This window comes from Rousettus aegyptiacus, unplaced genomic scaffold, assembly GCF_014176215.1.
Source record: "Rousettus aegyptiacus isolate mRouAeg1 unplaced genomic scaffold, mRouAeg1.p scaffold_m13_p_3, whole genome shotgun sequence".
Taxonomy (NCBI): domain Eukaryota; kingdom Metazoa; phylum Chordata; class Mammalia; order Chiroptera; family Pteropodidae; genus Rousettus; species Rousettus aegyptiacus.
Genome location: NW_023416306.1, coordinates 82,121,292 through 82,143,252, shown reverse-complemented (window position 1 = coordinate 82,143,252; position 21,961 = coordinate 82,121,292). Strand labels below are relative to the sequence as shown.

Genomic DNA, 21,961 nt, shown 5'->3' with positions numbered 1-21,961 from the left:
TATAAATTCTGTTTATATAATGTATAATATATAATATAAATACATAATTATTTCCTGAACCATTTAAGAGTAAACTGCAAATATTATACCCTTTTAGTCCTAAATATTAGAGTATGTGTTTCCTAAAACAAGAACATTCTCTTTCATAAAAATACCACAATAGGGTTAGGTATGTGCATACTTCTACTCTGGAATAAGATTTATAAACTTTCCCCTTGGGTTTGTATCAATTCCAAAGGAGTACTGTTGCATTGGCTTTTACCTGAAATAGAGAGGGAAAAGCCATGTGGTTCAGCAGATGCTTCGAAAGGGATAGGGATGGGAGAATGATGACAGACACTTGCTGGGGCAGGGATAGAAGATAGCCATGATGAATGCTATTTTCCTTATGTTTGTCACAAACCAATCTTGGGGTTCTCCATACATTGATTTTATCTGACCCTCTTGTTATTTCTCTTGAAGGTTTGGTTAAGTTCAACTGTATTTTGTCAACTGTTCTAGTTTCAGTGGAATCTTGTATTTCTGGTTTATTATAACAAGAAATCATTCTTTTGAATCCAAAACATAACACGATTATAAAATCCAAAAAAAATAGCATTGATACAATAATACTATCTAATCTAAAACCCTTATTCAGATATCATACACTGTCTCAATAATGTTCTTTAAAACAAAGAACAAACATATTTTTTTTTCAGTTCAGGATCACATATTGCATTTAATTGACAAGTCTTGAGTTTCCTTGAATCTGGAATAATACCTTAGTCTTTCTTTGCCTACCTTTACCTTGTTGCTTGAAGAGTACAAGCCAGATATTTTGTACTGTCAATTTAGGTTTATCGGTTTTTTTCCTCATGATTAAATTTTTGTGGCAGGGATGTCACAAATATAATGTTCTGTTCTTCTCAGTTCATTAAATCAGGAGGCACATGGTATCGATTCGTCTCATTACTGGTGATGTTAACTCTGATCCCTAGGTTAAGGTGGTATCCGCCAGCTTTTCCATTATAAAGTTATTCTTTAAAAAGTAAATGAAGTTATTCTTTGTCCATTTGTAATTAATAAGTATCATGTGGGGAGATATTTTTACACTGTATCTTATTCCTCAGTGGTTTTTAAAAATCAAAACAACATAGCGAATATAATAAACAGTGTCTTTTGAGATCAGATCCTTAGACTCCTTCCTTCTGTTACCTTTTTTTTGTGTGTCCTTGTAGCACAGACTGTGGCACATGATACCTAAAACCTATTTCACATTCTTATTCCTGGATCTGAAGGATGACAATATTTCCTACCCTGCCTTGCAGTGAAGCTGGACCTGTGAATATAGTTATGGCTTAAGGGCTATGAACAGAAGTGATATGTGCCTTCCTGGGCCAAAGCATTTAGTGCTAGGGTACAACTCCCTAACTCTCTCTTGCCTTGCTGTAGCAATTGTGAAGGTGATGGCTTTAGATGGTGGAGGGAGCCGTGAGGTGGGAACAGCCTGGATTCCTAAGTCACCACATGAAGAAGAGCAGCTCTGAAGGGTAGCCCATCTCACATTGGACATGCATATACACAAGAAATATCAGCCTTGGCTGTGGTAAGTGACAGATAGTTCAAGTTCAATGTGTTACTTCAGCATGTTTTAGCCGACCCTGATAAAGTTTCCTGGAAATGTTCCTCACATATTAAAAATATGCATAACTTCATTGTATGTATATAGACATATTATGCAGTATTCTGTAACTTCCTTTTCTTACCTAACATCTTTGAGATTTTTCTACACCAGAATATAAAGCTCATTTTTCTTAATATTTAGAAAGTGGTCTATTATATAGTGGACGTTAATACATTTAGAAGGTATGTTTTTTTTAATTTAAATTTCTTGAATAGGTGCTACATACATACAGTTCAAAATGAAAACAGTTCAAAAAAGTGTATGTGAAAACTTTTCCCTCCCACAGCTTCCCCGAGCCAACACACTTCCCACCAAAGGTAATCAATATTACCTGTTCTATACATATACTTCCAGAGATATGTTATACACAGGATGTTTAAATGAACCTCAGTTAGTCTCAGTGTGGCTGAGACTCCAAAACAATAAAGTCATATTCAGAGTTAGATATAAATCCACTAATACAGGATTTGCAGCCAGAGATTGTAGAGAAACAATTTTTTACCCTTAGTTTACTACCCATCTCTGGCCTACAAAGTGTTGGAGACACCAAAAAAGAAAGAAGGTCAAAGGTTTTTAGAGAAAGCTATTGGTGTCCTGAATCATTGCCACCATCCCTAACCTCACCATAAGGGGTGTCTGTTCTCACCTTACACTGATATAAGGAGCTTTACTGGAATCCCACAGCACCACATAATATGTGTGTTCCTTCCAATTTGAGAGACACAGTGACCAATGTCTGAGTTATGCCTGGGACATGGTGAAGGGTGAAGAGCTGGCTCTGGCATCCTGTGGGGTAGAGATAGGGCTATGATTGGGATGTAGCAGTACTCCCAACAATGGGTCAAACGAGCATATTTCCTCTGGTCTAAATATGGTACATCCATAAAAGAGCCCTGGAGAAAGTACCGTCTTGGATCCTGTTCAAGAAAGCTGCCTAGAGAAGTGAATGGACTTCATTTTCAGTAGAGGAAGGTGGAGGCATATCACCAGATGCCCAGAGAAAGAATTGTAAACAAACAACTGTAAAAGCAATGCACTCATTTATGTGAAAGTAAGTGCAGAGATGACATCCCTAGCAATGGGAGGAGGAAGCTTTAAAGAACAGGAATACAACTCTCACTTCACCCCCAAAAAAGAGTAAGCCTTAAACATCTACAAACCCCAGAGAATGCGGGTGCCCCTTAAGACAGTACTAGTCAAGCGCAAACTTTACTGTCACCCTTATTACTTCTTCCATATGTTCCAAACTTAATGGGCCTTATGATTGCGTGAGTTCACTCACCGAAAAGGGTGCCTGGCTACAGGTGCAAATGGGAGCTGAAATCCAGCTGGCTTTCCATTTTCCAAAACATTTGCCCTGGCAGGGAGTTGTGCCTGCTGGAGGAAGAGTTGCCTTTTTCTACTTGACAAAGAGGTGCAATTCTCTCGCCATGGGATTGCATCCACCCAAAAGGGAAACCTTTCTCTAATCTACACAAAGACACCAGATGGACTGGCAGCTCCTCAGCTTAGAGGGATCAGAGACAGTAGTTAGCAAGATGAGGAAGGAGTGGAAGCACTGAATGAGAAAGTTGTGGAACTGGTCATCACTCCTTTTCCACAGGTGACCCACCTCATAGAGGTCTAAGCCAGGAGGGAGGGAGAAGCCTCAGTTTTACATAAATTTTAAAGTGATGACTATTAGAGATGGCTGGGCATTTTGGTTACGTAACTGATGCTGTTTGGGAGAATATCATGATGGGAGGACTTTTTATATATGAGTAATCAACAAAATTGAGGTTTTATCTAAGGGGGCAAGGAAAAACTAGCACCAGAAAATGAATTAATGGGCCAATGGAAGAAAAAAATTAAGACACTTTCTGATTTATACCCAGCTCCCTATTAATATACCTTCTCTCCTTTAGGCACAAAGCTAGGCTATATTTCCGTGCCCTGTGCAATTTGATATAACCTTTAGATTAAATTCTCTCCTATGGAATGTGAAATGGATTGGGTTTAATCTGATGGATACCACTTCCAGCACTGGCTTATTACACATCCCCAGGCCTTTTGAGCCATATTTGTCTTACTTAGGCCCACTTCCACGCCTGGAAGTGGACTTTCCTTTCTAATAAAACTTTTCTTTTCTACTGTAAAAAATTAATTAATTAATTAATTAATCAATTAATAAAAATAAACCCCACCACCACCCCTGCCATAAAACTCTCTTCTTTCCTCTTCTGCCAGCCGGATGCAGATGGTGACAAGGGCACAAAAGATGACAGACAAAAAGAACCTGGGCCCATGAATGACGGCAAGAATGAAAGCTGCCCCACTAAGTTAACACCTGTCCAAGACTACTATGTGAGCAGGAAAAAAACCTCTATCTTATTAAATCATTATATTTTAAGTTTGCTTGTATCAAAGGAATCATAATTCTTTCAAACCTAAAAAAAAATAAAAATAAAGGTAGAAATTATTTCTTGCCAAGCAAGAGAGAACCACAAGGAGACAAAGTAGAAGATAGAGTTTCTGTAGGGCTTGGAGAAAATGTGGGCTATGTGTTAAATATAAGTGATTGCCTTTGATTGGCTCAAAGTTAAGTAGGGGTTAGACTGTGATTAATGAGTTCAAGAACTGACCTATTGAAGCAGGGTTTGGTGTCTGTGGGTGATTCAGCCCAAGACTGATCCTGACTGGTCTTAAAATTTCCTGTTTAAGTACCTGAAAGCAAGTAAGGTCCTTCAGGCAGGAGTAGAATTTTCCATTCCCATCTCCCTTTTGGTCCTCTTTGACAAGTCATGGGAGAGAGGGAGGCTAAACAGGGATGGGCTTTTTTTTTTTTTCTGTAAAGGGCTAGCAAGTAAATGTTTTAGGCTTTGCAAACCATATTAGCTCTGTTGTAATTACTCAGATCTGCTGTAGCAGCACAGAAGCAGCATAGAAAATATGTAAATGAATAAACATAGCTATATTCCAATAAAACTATTTATAAAAACAAGTGGCAGGCCAGATTTGACCCATAGGTCACAGTTTGCAACCTCTGGTCTGGAACTCTAGATCTAGTCTATCTAGACTAGATATAGTTATGGTATTCCTTCTGGGGTGAAATTGTGGTGGTGGTGATTATCACGATTTCATTTTGTTTTTGATTCAGGATCATCTGTTGCGTGATCTGATGAGACAGCTACCACACAGTAGAGTTTGAAATTCTGGACACCAGGTAGGCAGTATATGACTGCAACATAAACAAATATGTACCCAGTAGAATAAATACACTAGGATCATGATCCAAATTTTCAGTTTAAGCCCCCAGAGAAGACCCTTTTCTTGACTCGAATTATAGAATAAGACAAAGGAGTATTGACCAGGTTGTTAAATCTTTTAAAGATTTTTGCAGTTTTATAACTTTTTGATAATGTTGAAGATCCCTCTGAGAGATCTTTGGGGATATAATGGCAATATTTTCCCTTAATGTAGTACAAGTTCCTTTTTGTGAGATAAAGAGGATATCTAAGGTCACACGCTTCTGGCTTACTACCTGTCCTATTTTAGTGACTTCTTGCTATAACAAGTGTAAAGATTAAGACTTTGTTAAGCTTTCAGTCATTTGCATAGCCATAAACCTAAAGAGCTCTCCCAAACTTGTGTGTCCCCTGCAAAGCATGGTGTGAAGTTGCCTGGGGGCAGAAAAATACTTTCCAAATTCTCTTTCAGAGATCTGTGTTCTCCAAGTTAAATTCATACCTATATCCATAACCATTATGGCAATGTTTGCTCAAATACATTGGGAATGAAAGAATTTTACTTTGTGTAATGTTGACAAAAAGGGTCTGAGTGAGGTCCTGAATTATTCTAAATGGAGGCATTAGCTTCAACCTCAGCTGGGAACATGTGCACTGGCTGACTCAGATTTTTCACTACTTAGAGCATACACATAACTTGTCTATGAATGACCGTGAAAACACCCCAAATATTGATTTTAGGGTTACAAATAAATTTTAGCGAGTAGATGAATTCGCAAATATAGAATCCATGAACAATGATGATCAATTGTATCACTCTCTTGAAAGATATAGTTTCGCATCAGTTTCTATAATGAATTAAGCTGCTATGAACATTCTAAAGAAAAAAATGGAAGAATGAATGAATCGATAAGACCACAGTCACGGTAAGTAGAAACTTAGTCCCAGTTTGTAGAGAGTAATCAGGAGACCTTTATTCCACAAATCCAGTACCACTCATTAGGAGCTACCTATGAACTGAGTTCAGGCCTGGGGAGTCCAGAATTCTCACTATGGATCCTGGTAAAGTTAGTGGATGTTAGACTACTTCTTTTTTTTTCATTCCTTCTTTTATTTATTTATTTATTTATTTATTTATTTATTTATTTATTTATTTATTTATTTATTTTTATGGTGACGTTGGTTAACACAATCCAGCAAGTTTCAGGTGTACAATTTAAAAGTAAGGCATATATACATATTGCATCATGTGTTCACCGCCCATAGTGAGATTTCTTTCTGTCAACACATATTTGACCCCTTTCACCCCCAACTACCTCCCACCTCGACCCTGTGGTAACCACTAGTCTATTGTCCATGTCCATGAGTCTCTGTGTGTTTGTCCTGTTTGTTTGTTGCTTTTAGGTTTATATCCCACATATAAGTGATATCATATGGTTTTCAACTTTTTCTTTCTGGCTTATTTCGCTTAGCATTATCTCGAGGTCCCTCCAGGTTGTTGCAAATGGCAGCATTTCATCTCTTCTTGTGGGCGAGTAATATTCCATTGTATGTATGTACCACAGCTTCTTTAGCCAGTCATCTGTTGTAGGACACTTTGGTTGCTTCCATGTCCTGGCCACCACAAATGATGCTCCTATGAACATCAGTGTGCAAATATCTTTTCGGATATGGGTTTTCAAGTCTCTGGGGTAAATATCCAGTAGAGGGATTACTGGATCACATGGTAGATCAATTCTTAGATTTTTGAGGAACCATATTGTTTTCCATAGTGGCTGTACCAATTTGCAGTCCCAACTGCAGTGTATGAGGGTTCCTTTTTCTCCGCATCCTCTCCAACATTGATAACAGCTATTCTAACAGGTGTGAGATGATATCTCACTGTGATTCCTTAATAGCTAGCGATGTTGAGCAACTTTTCATTTGTTTGTTGGCCATTTGTATGTCTTCTTGGGAGAAGTGTCTGTTCAGGTCCTCTGACCATTTTTTGCTTGAGTTGTTTGTTTTTTTGTTGTTATTGAGTTGTATGACTTCTTTGTGTATTTTGAATATTAGGCCCTTATCGGAGGCGTTGCTTGCAAATATATTTTCCCATTCAGATGGTTGTCCCTTTACCTTGTCGACGGTTTCTCTCTCTGTGCAGAAGCGTTTTAGTTTGATGTAGCCCCATTCATTTATTTTTACTTTTACTTCCTTCGCTTTGAGGTTAAATTCATAAAACCCTCTTTAAGTCCAAAGTCCATACTTCCTATGTTTTCTTCTATGCATTTTATTGTTTCAGAGCTTATATTAAAGCCCTTAATCCATTTTGAGTTAATTTCGGTGAGTGGTGATAGACAACAGGTTAGTTTCATTCTTTTGCAGGTGGCTTTCCAGTTTTCCCAGTGCTTGAAGAGGTTTTCCTTTCTTCATTGTCTGTTTTGGCTTTTTGTTGAAAATTATTTGCCCATATAAATATGGGTTTATTTCTGGACTCTCGAATCTGTTCCACTGGTCCATGTGTCTGTTTTACTGCCAATACCATGCTGTTTTGATTACTATTGCTTTGTAGTATAATTTGAAGTCGGGCAGAGTGATGCCTCCAGCCTCGTACTGTTTTTCTCAGGCTGGCTTTGGCAATTCAGAGTCTTTTGTGTTTCCATACAAATCAGATGAATTTTTGTTCCATTTCTTTAAAAAATGCCAATGGGATTTTGATGGGGATTGCATTAAATTTGTATAATGCTTTAGGTAATACGATCATTTTTTTTTTTTTTTACAAACACCTCTTTATTATTGCAGACACTTCAGGCACACGTACATGGAAGATGCTGTATTGCAATTTTATGCAAGGTAGTTTAAGAGACAACAGGCATCTACCTCTCTCCTGCACTCCCACCCCCAAATACACAGTAGCCTAGAAGTCAGTCCCACTGAAATCTCCTGAGTATGCTGTCCTCTCAAACAGTACATCATCCGGCCCTGTGCCTAGTACAGACAGAAAACCTCTAGGGATATGAGGAAGTCTTTGGCCTCCATCCATAGTACAGGAGGGAAGGAGTGGTACAGGTCAGGCATAGCTATGGTGCCTTCATTAATCCTAAAACCTCTAACAGGGCACCAGCCCAAGTCCTGGGTTTGGTTCTAGCCTGTGGTTGCTACCTTATCACAAGGTCTCAGGGCAAGGCCTCTGTCCCCAAAATTGAGGAGCATAAACTGCACCAATAGCTAAGACTTATTGGAATTTGAAGAAGATGCATGGCAAGGGAGGGAATAGAAGGCCTAAAGATACCTTGAGGAAAGGTATGAGGAGTGAGAAATCCTAAAATACAAATCCTTCCAAACTCAGATGGCTTTCTGTCATAGCTCTAAATCTATATTTCGATCCAACCAGGCCTGAATCTGGCTGGCTGTTCTGGACACTTGCCTTTGAGTAATGATATCTAAAGCAGTGGTGCAGGATCTGAGCTCCCCTCTTCTGGGATTGGGGTTCGTGAGGCACCCTGAATATGATCTTGACCTTTCTGGAGATAGAACAGGCCCCTCTTCCTCAAAGCTCTGCTCATCCTTGGTTTCACTGGGTCCTCAGTACAGAGGGCCTAAACCTAATGTGCCATTTTTGCCAAGGCCTCTCCATCTTTGGCGGGATTCTGGGTCATCTCTCCCATTTTTAGAGCCCTGATCCTACCCACTGTAGAGGTCACAGGTGTCAGAACTAACTGCAGAGGCTTCAGTGCAAGGGAAGCTTCAGGCCAGACCTGAGCTCTCCCTGTCTTCAGCTTACTTTCTCAAGACCACATGGGCTGAGGAGGGGAATACTACCCTATGTGGCTTCTGAGAGAAGCTAGATGGGAGCTCTGCTTTGGCAGTTTTCTCCTTGCAATAGGTATTGCTGAGTTGGGATAGGTGTGGGAGCGTGAGACATGAGAGAGCCAATGGGGCAGGGTTGTTATTGATGCCCAGCCAACTATTAAACTAATTAAAAGTTTTCTGTTAAGAAAACTTTTGTGGTTTTATTGTATCATGAGGCATTAAAACATTCAAACAAATCAATATCTGGGTGATGAGGCAGCTGCTTTCTCCTTCGTTTCTTTGGGTTACTAGAGCAACTTGTCAGTAGATTAAAAAAAAAAAAAGACAACCTTTTGCATGACTTAAGTCTTTCCAAGGCATGCGCTGATACAACAGAAACTTCTCCTGTCAGATGCAACTAGTCTAGCATTCAAACATCATGCACAATACCTCAGTAGCAGCAGCGCACCGCACCGCACCCACTAACACCACGTTCCTGCTCATTCGTGTATAATATTTGGAGCATCTGGAGGAGTATGAATAGTATTGGGAAGAGGAGAGAAGAGAAAATAGCATGAGTGCCTAGCTGAGAGGAGGTCAGCCGAAGTTATGCAGGGTAAGCCTGAACACACATCATTGGTGCAAACCAAGCATCACTGATGTTCTTTGATAGGAACATCTGGTGTAACCCCATGGTGGGGTCTTCATCAGCCTTTAGCTGGTCCACAACCATACTGATGATGCAGCTATCCGGCGAGGGCTGATGGTCCTGTGCTGTGATGCTTGCTGTATTTTCTGGAACAGAAGGCTAGACAACTTCTCCACAATGGCAGCTTTCCCCTGGAATTGCTCTCCTTCCCATGTAAAGCATGATGCCTCAATGTAAATTGCTCCTAGTTGGGTTCTGTCATTATCAAATAACTAGTAGTAATGTTGAATGAAACTGGATCCAATCTGCTCCCAAATTGGCTTGTCTCCCATTCTGAAGCATCACCAAGCCTCGTTGAGACCTGAGGGGCTGGCAGGATGGTGACAGCGGTGACCTCAAACCAGCAGGATCTGCCAGTAACATGGTCATTTTAACTATGTTGATTCTTCCAAGAACATGGAATATCTTCCCATTTCTTTGTATCTTCTTCAATTTCTTTTAATAGGGCCTTGTAGTTTTCATTATATAGGTCCTTCATATGTTTCTTTAAATTTATTCCTAGGTATTTTATTCTTTTTGTTGCAATTGCGAAGGAATTATCTTTTCCACTTCTTTTTCTGACAATTCATTATTAAAGTATAGGAATGCTATGGATTTTTGAACGTTATTTTGTATACAGAGACTTTACCGTATTTGCTTATTGTTTCTAGTAGTGTTCTTGTGGAGTCTTTAGGGTTATCTATATATATGGAATCATGCCATCTGCAAATAGTGACAGTTTGACTTTGTTTCCTATTTGGATGCCTTTTATATCTTTCTCTTGCCTGACTGCACTCGCTAGGACCTCCAATGTTATATTGAATAACAGTGGCAGTAGTGGACAGCCTCGCTTTGTTGCTGATCTTAGAGGGAAGATTTTGAGTTTTCACCATTAAGTGTAATGTTTGCTGAGGTTTTGTCATAGATGGCCTTTATTATGTTAAGGTGCTTTCCTTCCATTCTGATTTTATTAAATATTTTGATCATAAATGGATGCTGTATCTTGTCAAAGGCTTTTTCTGCATCTATTGATATGATCATATGATTCTTATTTTTTAATTTGTTTATGTAGTGTATTATATTAACCAATTTGCATATGTTGAACCATCCCTGTGCCCCTGGATGAAGCCCACTTGATTGTGGCCTATAATCTTTTTAATATGTTGCTGTATTCGTTTCACTAGTATCTTCTTTAGGATTTTTGCATCTGTGTTCATGAGAGATGTTGTTCTGTAGTTTTCTTTGTTTGTGTTATTTTTACCAGGTTTTGGTATCAGAGTGATGTTGGCCCCATAAAATGAGTTGGGAAGTATTGCCTCCTCTTTGGTTTTTTGGAAGAGTTTGAGGAGAATAGGTATTAAATCTTCTTTGAATGTTCGGTAGAATTCACTGGTGAATCCATCTGGTCCTGGACTTTTACTTTTTGGTAGGTTTTTGATGCTCATTTCAATTTCCATGCTGCTGATTGGTCTATGAAGATTTTCCAGTTCTTCTCAAATCAGTCTAGGAAGGTTGTATCTTTCTAAGTACTGGTCCATTTCTTCTAGGTTATTAAATTTGGTGTTATATACTTTTTCATAGAATTCTTTTTATGCTCTTTTGTATTTCTGCGATGTCAGTTATAATTTCCCCTCTTTCATCCCTGATTTTGTTTATTTATGTCCTTTCTCTTTTTTCTGTAGTGAGTCTAGCCAGGGGTTTGTCAATTTTATTAATCTTCTCAAAGAACTAGCTCTTTGTTACATTTATTTTTTCTATTTCTTTGTTTTCAATTTCATTTATTTTTGCTTTTATTTTGATTATTTCTTTCCTTCTGCTGACTTTAGGCTTCATTTGTTCTTCCTTTTCTGGTTTTTTAAGATGAAACGTTAGGTTGTTTACCTGGGCTTGTTCTTGTTTTCAGAGATAGGCCTGTAATGATATGAACTTTCCTCTTATGACCCCTTTTGCTGTGATATGTTGTACTATCATTGTCATTCGTTTCTATGTATCTCTTAATCTCTTTTTTTAATTTCTTCTCTGACCCAGTCATTCTTTAGTAGCATGTTGTTTAATCTCCATGTATTTGTGGTTCTTCCAGTTTCCTTTTTTACAGTTGATCTCCAGCTTCAAAGCATAATGATCAGAGAATACAATTGGTGTGATGTCACCCTCATATATGTTGAGGCTATCTCTTTGTCCCAGTATGTGGTCAATTTTTGAGAATATTCCATGTGCATTAAAGAAGAATGTAAAAGAGTCATTTTGGGATGAAAGGCTCTGTAAATATCCGTTATGTCCCGTTGGTCTAATGTGTCATTTAAGGATGTTATTTCCTTATTGCTTTTCTGCTTGGATGATCTGTCCATATCTGAAGTGGTGTATTTAGGTCCCCTACTATGATAGTGTTTTGGTCTGTTTCTCCCCTTAGTTCTGTTAGTAATTGCTTAAATATCTTGGGGCTCCTTGATTGGGAGCATAGCTATTAATAAGTGTTATGTCTTCTTAGTGTCTGATTCTCTTTATTATTATGAAGTGTCCCTCAGTATCTTTCTTTACCTTTATTATTTTGAAGTCTATTTCATCCGATATTAGTACCACTACTCCCATTTTTCTGTGAATGCCATTTGCTTGAAATATAATCCACCCTTTTACTTTGAGTTTATATTTGTCTTTGGAGCTAAGATGTGTCTCCTGGAGGCAGCACATGGTTGTTTTTTGATCCATTCTGCAATTCTGTGCCTTTTTTATTGGTGATTTCAGTTCATTTACATTTAGGGTGATTATTAAAGTATGAGGTTTTCTTATAGCTATTTTATCTTTTGCATTCTGGTAGCTCGGTGTTTCCATTGCTTCCTTGTCCGTGTGTGTGTGTGTGTGTGTGTGTGTGTGTGTGTGGTGCGCATTTTTTTTTTTTTGGGTTGAGTTTTGTGGATTTTCCCTCTTGTCTTTCTTGTTTTATGTTATATACTTCAGTTCTGAATCTTTGGCTTGTGATTACCATTATGAATATGTAGAGGATAGTTATGTATATATAAGTCCATTTTCTTCTGCATGTACCTTACCGCCATTTCTCTTTGAGAATTTGGATCTTTGAATCCTCCCCTCTTCTGTTGTTATTGTGTCATTTTGTCCCTATATATGCTGAACGTTCATGACTATCTTGCAATAGCAAATCTCTTCTTATTGTTTAAACTTATAAAGTTCCATTCTTAATAAGGGTTGCACTCCTCTGCTTCTATCTGATTGTTAGTTGCCTTACTCATAGTTATGTATTTTTTTGTCATTTTGTTTTGGGTGAGCTGACCCCTTTCAGTATTTCCTGTAATGCAGGCCTCATAGTAGAGAATTCGCTCAATTTTTGTATGTCTGGAAAGGTCTTAATTTCTCCTTCATTTCTAAAGGAGAGCTTTGCTGGATACCTTATTCTTTGCTGGTAGGTTCTTTCATTTAATAGTTTAGATATTTGATTCCACTCCTTTCTGGCTTGTAAGTTTTGCGATGAGAAGTTCAACAATAATCTAATGGGTTTTCCTTTATAGCTTACCATCTCCTTTTCCCTGGCTGCCCTGAGAATTATTTCTTTGTCACTGATTTTTGATAATTTTAATACAATGTATCTTGGAGAAGGCCTTTTTGGGTTGAGATAATTGAGTGTTCTGTTGACTTTTTGAATTCCAAGTTCCAGCTCATTCCTTAGATTTAGGCAATCTCATCTACTATTTGTCTGAAAATACTTTCTAGTCCCTGCTCCTTTTCCTCCCCTTCAATAATGCCCATTTTTCTTATGTTTCCTCTCCTGATGGTATTAGCTAGTTCTTGTATTTCTCTTTCACTATTTTTCATTCTTTACTTTCTCTCTTCTTACTCTGATTTATTTCTAGATTTCTGTCTTCAATATCACCGATCCTTTCCTCCATTTGGTCGACTCTATTTCCCAAGCCTGCTATTTCATTTTTCATCTATTTCAGTGTGTTCTTCATCATCCAGAAGTTCTATTTGGTTCTTTCTGAGGATTTCAATTTCCTGGCTAAAGAACTCATTCTGTTCATCTAGTTGTTTTCTCAATTCCTGCTCTTATGTGCAGATCTCATGCTCATATGTAGCTGGCATATAGGTTGGGAGTTTTGTGTTGAGTATTAGGTGTTTGGTTTATTGTTGCTTCAAGGGGAGAGTCTGGGGACATCTCTCACTCTGCCATGTTTCTGATGTCACTCCTTGCTTCTATTTGAAACTAATTTAAATGTCTGAAAGAATGCTTTGGGATGCCATTATGTTAAGAACATAGATTCAGAATTTTCTCAGATGAAACATACCAGTGATTCTTCCACTGGGCTGCCATTTATGTAAAAGTTTGATCACACAAAGTGGTCCCCCTGCCTTCGACCCTTTAGTTTGATTTTTGTATAAACAAAAATATCCCACTATAGGCATGACAATAAATAGTACTTGCAGTTTGGCTTTATTAGGTTTGTGGTGGTGGGTTCCAATTATTAAGAGTATTGCTAATGAAGTCGTTGATATTATTTAAGGGAATTATATGACCCAAAGTAAAAGGAATGCAACCCAGCAACTCAATCTGGCTAGACTATGGGCTAATTATGGACAAGTATTTGTTTTATATAGAGTTCACTAAAGGCAAGAGTGTCAACAACAGAAACAGAAAAGGCCTATGTTGAAAAGAGCCTTAGCATATTAAAAGTGCATGATCTTATAGGATGCTACCTTCTGGGTAAGAAAAAAATAAGGGGATAAAATATATAGGTATATGTATGTACTCATTTGTACACTAGAAATACAAGATAAATAAACTAGAAATTAATGAGATTGGTTGCCTACAAGATGTGATAATGGGATGGAGAGAAAGAGAGACAGAAACAGATTGGAAGGGATAGAGAGAGGGTCACTTCTCCAAATATACCTTTTTGTAGAGTTCAGACTTTTAGAACTATGTAAGTGGCTCAAATACTAAAAAAAGGCATATCAATAGGCTGAGGGTAGGACTTTCAAATGGAATATAACTAGAAGCATGTAACTCATCTGCATTTTCATAAACAAAATAAATAACTACACTGAAGGGGAAGGGGTAACTAACCCAGGTAATATTTGAACACAGTATGTTGACTATACACCCTGAGGCTAAAAAATCCCCCCAAAATCACACACACACAAAAAAACTGGAAACAAATATTGAACTCCAGTGACTGTTTTTCACAGTGGTAGAGGTTACAATTCTGAAGTTACTTTATGTGTATTTTAGAACTGATGAAATAAATAAATATATTGTAGAGAATGAGAGCCAGGTTTCTCACTATTCAAAAGAGTTACAAATATGGGAAAATGGAAGATGGGAGTAAACCCTGCGGTGTTGAACTGAGAATTAGAGATATTTATTCACAAGGAAAGTAAAAACAAAAATAAATGACTACGGCTACATCAAACTAAAACGCTTCTGCACAGCAAGAGAAACTGTCAACAAGGTAAAGGGACAACCATCTGAATGGGAAAATATATTTGCAAGCAACGCCTCCGATAAGGGCCTAATATTCAAAATACACAAAGAAGTCATACAACTCAATAACAACAAAAAAACAAACAACTCAAGCAAAAAATGGTCAGAGGACCTGAACAGACACTTCTCCCAAGAAGACATACAAATGGCCAACAAACAAATGAAAAGTTGCTCAACATCGCTAGCTATTAAGGAATCACAGTGAGATATCATCTCACACCTGTTAGAATAGCTGTTATCAATGTTGGAGAGGATGCGGAGAAAAAGGAACCCTCATACACTGCAGTTGGGACTGCAAATTGGTACAGCCACTATGGAAAACAATATGGTTCCTCAAAAATCTAAGAATTGATCTACCATGTGATCCAGTAATCCCTCTACTGGATATTTACCCCAGAGACTTGAAAACCCATATCCGAAAAGATATTTGCACACTGATGTTCATAGGAGCATCATTTGTGGTGGCCAGGACATGGAAGCAACCAAAGTGTCCTACAACAGATGACTGGCTAAAGAAGCTGTGGTACATACATACAATGGAATATTACTCGCCCACAAGAAGAGATGAAATGCTGCCATTTGCAACAACCTGGAGGGACCTCGAGATAATGCTAAGCGAAATAAGCCAGAAAGAAAAAGTTGAAAACCATATGATATCACTTATATGTGGGATATAAACCTAAAAGCAACAAACAAACAGGACAAACACACAGAGACTCATGGACATGGACAATAGACTAGTGGTTACCACAGGGTCGAGGTGGGAGGTAGTTGGGGGTGAAAGGGGTCAAATATGTGTTGACAGAAAGAAATCTCACTATGGGCGGTGAACACATGATGCAATATGTATATATGCCTTACTTTTAAATTGTACACCTGAAACTTGCTGGATTTTGTTAACCAACTTCACCATAAGAAAGGAAGAAAGGAAGAAAGGAGGAAAGGAAGAAAGAAAAGAAAGAAAAGAAAAGAAAAGAAAAGAAAAGAAAAGAAAAGAAAAGAAAGAGAAAAAGAAAGGAGGGAAGGAGGGAGATGAGGGAGGGAGGGACGGAGTTTGATTTAAGTTTCTCTGATATTTCCAAAATACCCAATCACCTGATGTAAAGTCATTTAGAAGACAGTTAGTTGGGGCTGGCAGTGGAATGTGGCTTGTGCCTGTTGGTGACAAGATTGAGTATACTGGATTAATCCTTTACAACATTTAGCCAGCTCTGCCTATGAGGTTAGAAGCAAATATAAGTAGAGATTTCTACTCATATGGGCCTGAGTGCCAGTGACCATTTCATAGGGAGACAATTTATGAGTTCTCGAATAGAAAGAACAGTTTTAAGAGCCAAGGATAGTACTTAAGGCCATGAAAACTCAAATGTGTCTGATAATTAGCTAATTTAAGTTTTAATATTCCTTTTTGTCTCTCTACTTTTCTAAGTGATTGAGAAGGTTAAGGACATTAAGACTACTACATGAGAGGCAATACTTACATAGCTTAAGAATAATTGCCTCAGTTAAATATGTTTCTCTATTATTAGACAACTAAGTTGGAATATCCTGCAGAGAGAATACAAAGTCCACTGTGAGTTTCTTAGTCACTGTGAGTGCAATTGCTTTTTGACAGGAGGATGCTTCAACTCATCTAGAAAAGAAACACACAATTGCCAATAAATATTCTTAACTCATAAAGGGAGGTAATTGTGTAAAGTCTCTTTGGAGATGTTCCAAGCAATCCTTCAGACATATTTCCAATCTCTGTCCCACCTTTGTAAGTTTCCCAGGGAAAGTACACATGTCCTCTGCTGTTTCCTCACTAGTGTTTAATATCACGGCCAGTTTGTTCCCTTTGTGGTATAGTAAGTCTCCATTTGAAGTTTTCTGGTCTATTGGAGACTGTCATCATACATTTTACAACCAATCTTGTGCATATATGATGGAATTCTTGAACTTCTCCATAGGCTCATCAACATGTTTTTAAAAGAAGTCACTATTAAAGATTTTGGACTGTAGCTTGTTAGCTGAATGATCTGCTAAAGCATTTCCTCTATTTTTTTTTATTATGACCTCTACTTAATGGCAGCAATTTCCAAGACATAAAGAAACTCATTTATTTGGTGTCCATTTGATGCAGGATGAAGCAAATCCCCCTGAGCAGGGACTCAAGTCCTGCACTGTGAGAGGGAGGGTCCTGACTGTGCTCAGGAAAGAATTCGAGTTAGATACCAAAGGAAAGTTTATTAGAGAAGGAATAATGCTCCATAGGCAGAATATGGTCTCCTCTCAGAGACAGAAAAATAAGAGAGACGGCCCCTGAGTGTTTGAGGAATTCAGTTTATAGGTCATTCTTAGTTTCCATGAATTACAGTTTAAACACTTAACTTCCCTATTTTCTTTTGATGGTATGGGCATGCAGTCTGAAAGGTGCGCTAGCAATTCCAGCCCTTTGTTCTATAGGTTCTCTAAGGTCTGGCCTTAGGGAATAAATAATTGGATTTATTTTGTGTAGGGTGCAATTTAAAGACTCTGTTTTCCTGTTTTCCTTTCATGGTGTGGGTAAACAGATTGTTAGTAATCCCAGCAGGAGTCTTCCTTTGTTCTGTATGTGTCCTGTGGTCTGGCAGCAATAAGTCATAGGCTCTGGTTTAACATTTAGTCAATTTATGTAGTTTTCATGCCTCTTCCCTAAATCACATTTCTAATAGAGATACTTGAGGAGGAAAAAATAGATAGATAGATAGATAGATAGATAGATAGATAGATAGATAGATAGATACTTACATATATTATGTTTATATATTTTATATATATTTATTACATATATGTGTGTGTGTGTGTATATATCTTTCCATGGTATTCTGAAGTGATGGACCATGAGTCAGAATGTGAGATTGTGTTAGTTGTTTCTTGCTGTGTTTAACAAAATATTGTAAGAGATAGGCTCAGGCAAGAACATATTGGTTTGCAAGTAGAAATGAAAAGGAATAGAGGGAGTCTAGAAGTGGAGCCTTAAAGGGGTGGAGAAACCACTGAATTCCAAGAGCAAGAAAAAAGACTAAAAAGGCTTGATAAACAAAGATCCACTAAGATATTTCAGTTAGACAGAGGAATTCAACACGGTTACAGAGAACAGTTTAAAAGAAAGGCTTTCCTTCCAGTGAAGCCTCTTATTTTATATGGCCTCACTGTAATTGCCATTAAGTTGGAAGAGGGAAGCATGGAGTAAAGAAATAAATAAATGAAAGTTGATATTTCTGTCTTCGAAAAAATATTTGGGCATGATTTCTGCCACAAGAAGCTACTTAGAAGCAATTAGATCCAAAGTTTCTAAGGGAATCATATTGCCAAAAATCCCACAAATCTGACTCAAAAAATAAGTAAAGCCATAAAACAACACTAGATCTCCAAACTTGCACCATTAGGAAGCAGGCTGTTGAAACTGAGCCATCCCAAGGAGGGCACGCTCCCCATTTCACTGCAGTCAGGGGGAACAATGGCTGAGGGAGGACTTGCCAGAGGGTAAAACCAGGGAATAAGGAAAACAAAGACAAGAATTTTTCCTGAAGAGCAAAACTCAGTCTAATCTAGGAACTTGCTTCACTGCGAGGAAAGGGAGTCCTCATAATGTGCAGCTAGCAGGATTCTGTAATCGCTTTGGACAAGACCGGTTCATATTCCCCTTTCTTCCTTTTCCAAAGTTTTCTATTGCAGTTTTCCTGCCCCTGCTCTATTATTATATATTGGTTGGGTGGGTTCATCGAAGTAGTGATGAAGTACCAACAACTTGGCTTTTCAAGTTTACAGGTTGCTAGACCATGGAGAAATTCACCATTGGAAATTAAAGAAGACTGAAATCCAGATTTTAACATGAATGCCATAATTGAATGGACTTTTTGTCATCTCCCATTGGGGAAGGGTGAGTAGAGACTGACTGGAACAGAGACCTCTTGCTGTCTACCAAAGCCATTATTCTCTTTGGGCATATAACTAGACCCTTTCCCATTTTTCCTGTGAATTTAGGTGTGGTCACATGATAAAGTTTTCTCCAGTGTAATGTGAGTGGAAGCAATGTGGAACCAGTTTGTGACCTAACGGGTGGGAGAGCACAAGATGAAGGAGCCTAGGGCCCTAAAGGATAGCAATGCAGGAGAGCCACCTCCCTAACCCGAGTATCTTGTCCGAGACTGTTTGGTAAGCAAGAAATAAACGATTTTGCCAAGTTGTCTTTTGGATCTATTTGTTGCAATAGTTTAGTCCACAATGCTGATACAAACCCCGTGAGTCATGCGTCTTCAACATAGTGATTATATACGTACATCCTTTTTAAATATAATTATTAATGGTAACATACTAAACACCCTGTAATGAACATTGCTTTTCATTTTATGTCCTGGAAAATGTTCCACGTCAGTACATTAAAAATTTGCCCATTTTTTTCTTTTTTGCTTTTTGATAGCTTAAGTACCACGTGTCATTGAACCAGTTCCCAACTGATGGACATTTAGGCTGTCTCTAAACTTCTGTTAATGTTTTATGTTCCATCCAGTTCTTTCAGCTGGTACTCTGCAAATACAAGGCACAGGTCAGCTTCATGTCCAGCAAGGTTTGGTTTTACTCTCTGATTTAGGGCTTCAGGTAGCATCTTTTAGCCAAATTACAAAACCGATATGCAACATATTGATTTTCTGTGGCCCACTACTGTAAAATATATAATGAAAAATAAAATATGGTTATAAGTCTAATATTTACACTGATGGCATGCAGTTAACAGCACAAATTGCAGACAATCCTGGATTGAAATCTCGGCTCTGCTCCTATAACATGTAACTTAATCTTGGCCAAGTTACTTAACTTAACTCCTGTATTAGTTTTCTCACCTGTAAAATGGGGGTTATTGTGAGGAATAATTGATAATGTAAGTGAAGTGCTTAGTGCATGATAACTATCAGTTAATAATACTGTAGATTTTTCCTTAATATATAATTTTTTCTAATTATCAGAGAAAGCAAAAATTAAACTTGAGTCTAAGGTTAGGACATGTATCATAACTATCTTTATTGTTAGGATGGGAAATTGTTTTTTCAAAAGATTAAATCATCATTCTACTTTTTTTTAAAAAATGATTTTATTTTATATTCTTTCCTGTAACTTGCTAATTTCTCTGTAATTCCTATCACTGACATCTTCCTACATACATTTCTAGTATTTTCATTCTTTTTAATGGCTATAACCACTTTTCTTTGGGAAACTATTTTTAATAAGAAGAGAGGCATCAAATCTCGTGACTAATTCATTCTAATTTTGTATCAAACTATTAAGGTTAGATTATACTGGATCAGGGCTGATCCTATATTGTAGGTACAGGAAATTCAGTCATTGTGCATACCATAATTAATGTTAAAGCAAACAACACAGAGGCTTCAAGGCTTTCAGCAGTGAAAAGAGTAGTTGTAGAAAACATATACAAATATAAATGCCATTTTCCTAGCACTTGAATTCCAGAAGTGAAACTGCAGGGCTGAACTGTCCATATTAGGAAATGACTGGTTGCTTGATGACCACAGTGTTAAGCTAGTATTTTGCCCTTTTTCTTAGCAGGGATAGTGGGTGGGAGTCATGAAAGGGAATTGGTCAGGAGATAGTTATTAGATCCATTAGCTTTATAACTATTATCTTCTACCATAATCTTGGGGCAGTTATAAGCATTATAAAATCAAACTTGCACTTTGATTGGAGTGACTGAAAACCCAACTCAGTTTTTAATGATGAAGTGTCTGAATCAGATTCCCAAATGAGGGTATGTGTTATTCCCTGGAATTTCGGCAGGGTTAGAAACCTGTGTCAAGATAGGTTTGACTCCATCAAAGGATTCAACGTGTATTCTTGCTATAAAGCGGTAACGGAAAGCCTGACGTATAGACAACTTTTTCATCCTCTCTTACACTGAATATATTTCACCTTAATAAAATATCAGGAACTCCCACTATATAGTTTTCTTTAGCTAAGAATCAGAGATAAAATAGCATTAAGCTTGTAACAGGACATAGCTGTGTGGGAGCAATAAAGACACAATGAGCCAGGGGCCTAAACCGAAAAGAAGCAAGTGCTCCCAACTCTGAATTTGGGAAAATTCTTTTGCAGTTAAGTTCCCCCAGTATACTTTGCATTCTCTGAGCTCATGTTTCTAAAACACTTGCCTGGTGTCCTCCATAATGTCTCTATACTTTTCTCCTGAAATAGACAGATTTTTTTAAATTCAAGTAACCTTAACAATAGAAAATGGATATTATTGTCCTTGATACCTCAACATTCAGTGCTGGTGCTTGGAAATAAAAGATTTTTGATTTTTGGGTATGTGATAGGCATCTATGGACGCATTTACTGCAATTGGTTGTGTTATAGTAATCTGAGTGGCAAACATAATATGATTTCTTGTGTGTGTGCGTGATATAAGAATTTAAAAGTCGTATTTCTCCCTGTTGCTACTGTTGCAGTGGTCTGTGTGTGTAACCCAGATAATGCAACCCCCCCACCCCCCCGCAAATGTCTTAGCTACCCGAAGTGTGTAAGATAAACAGACACCTGTGCGGCTGGCTGATAAGACACCAAAGACGTCATCATAGAGTATAAAGCAAAAGGGACTCTAATGCAGACTTAGAGAGCGTGGTTCCTATCCTCCCGGGACTACGTTCCTCCATCTCTTGGTTCCTGACTGTCTGCTTTGAAGAAGACGCCTCTGCTGATCGACCATCGCAGTTCGACAGCATCCAAGCCAGCATCGACCAGTCACCGCTTGATACGTGTCTTGTCTTCCGCGAGCACCGCCGGGTGGTCTATAAGGACTGAAATCCATCAGGATCTGGTATGATTAAACTTGTGTGATGCTCTGGCAACTATTTGTGTATGTGTTGTCCTTGCTTAGTTGGTTCCTCGCTGGGCTCCTTATATATACGTGTCTTAGACGAAGTGCTCTCCGACGCTCGTACAGGCTTGGCTTTAGGGAGCAAGTTGAACCACCTGTGCACACGTCCATGGAGAAGTTGGACAGATTGCCCCCACGATTCTTCAAATAAACCAACCTCACAGCCAACCAGACTTCAGCTCAAGCACCCTCTCCTCTTAGTCTCACCAGTACT

At 38.1% G+C, this 21,961-nt stretch overlaps 1 protein-coding gene and 1 pseudogene across 1 annotated transcript in view; one reads left to right on the top strand and one right to left on the bottom strand.

Moving 5' to 3' along the window:
- Window positions 1–21,727, top strand: part of LOC107510538 (ubiquitin-like protein 7) — a 57,557-nt gene extending 35,830 nt beyond the window's left edge. Inside the window, exon 8 of the mRNA XM_016144170.2 lies at window positions 18,630–21,727. Coding sequence (XP_015999656.2) covers window positions 18,630–18,677 — 48 coding nt within the window. The 3' untranslated portion in view covers window positions 18,678–21,727. The remainder of the gene's footprint in view (window positions 1–18,629) is intronic.
- Window positions 9,256–9,639, bottom strand: LOC118615067 (annotated as a pseudogene).
- Window positions 21,728–21,961: the final 234 nt, after the last annotated feature.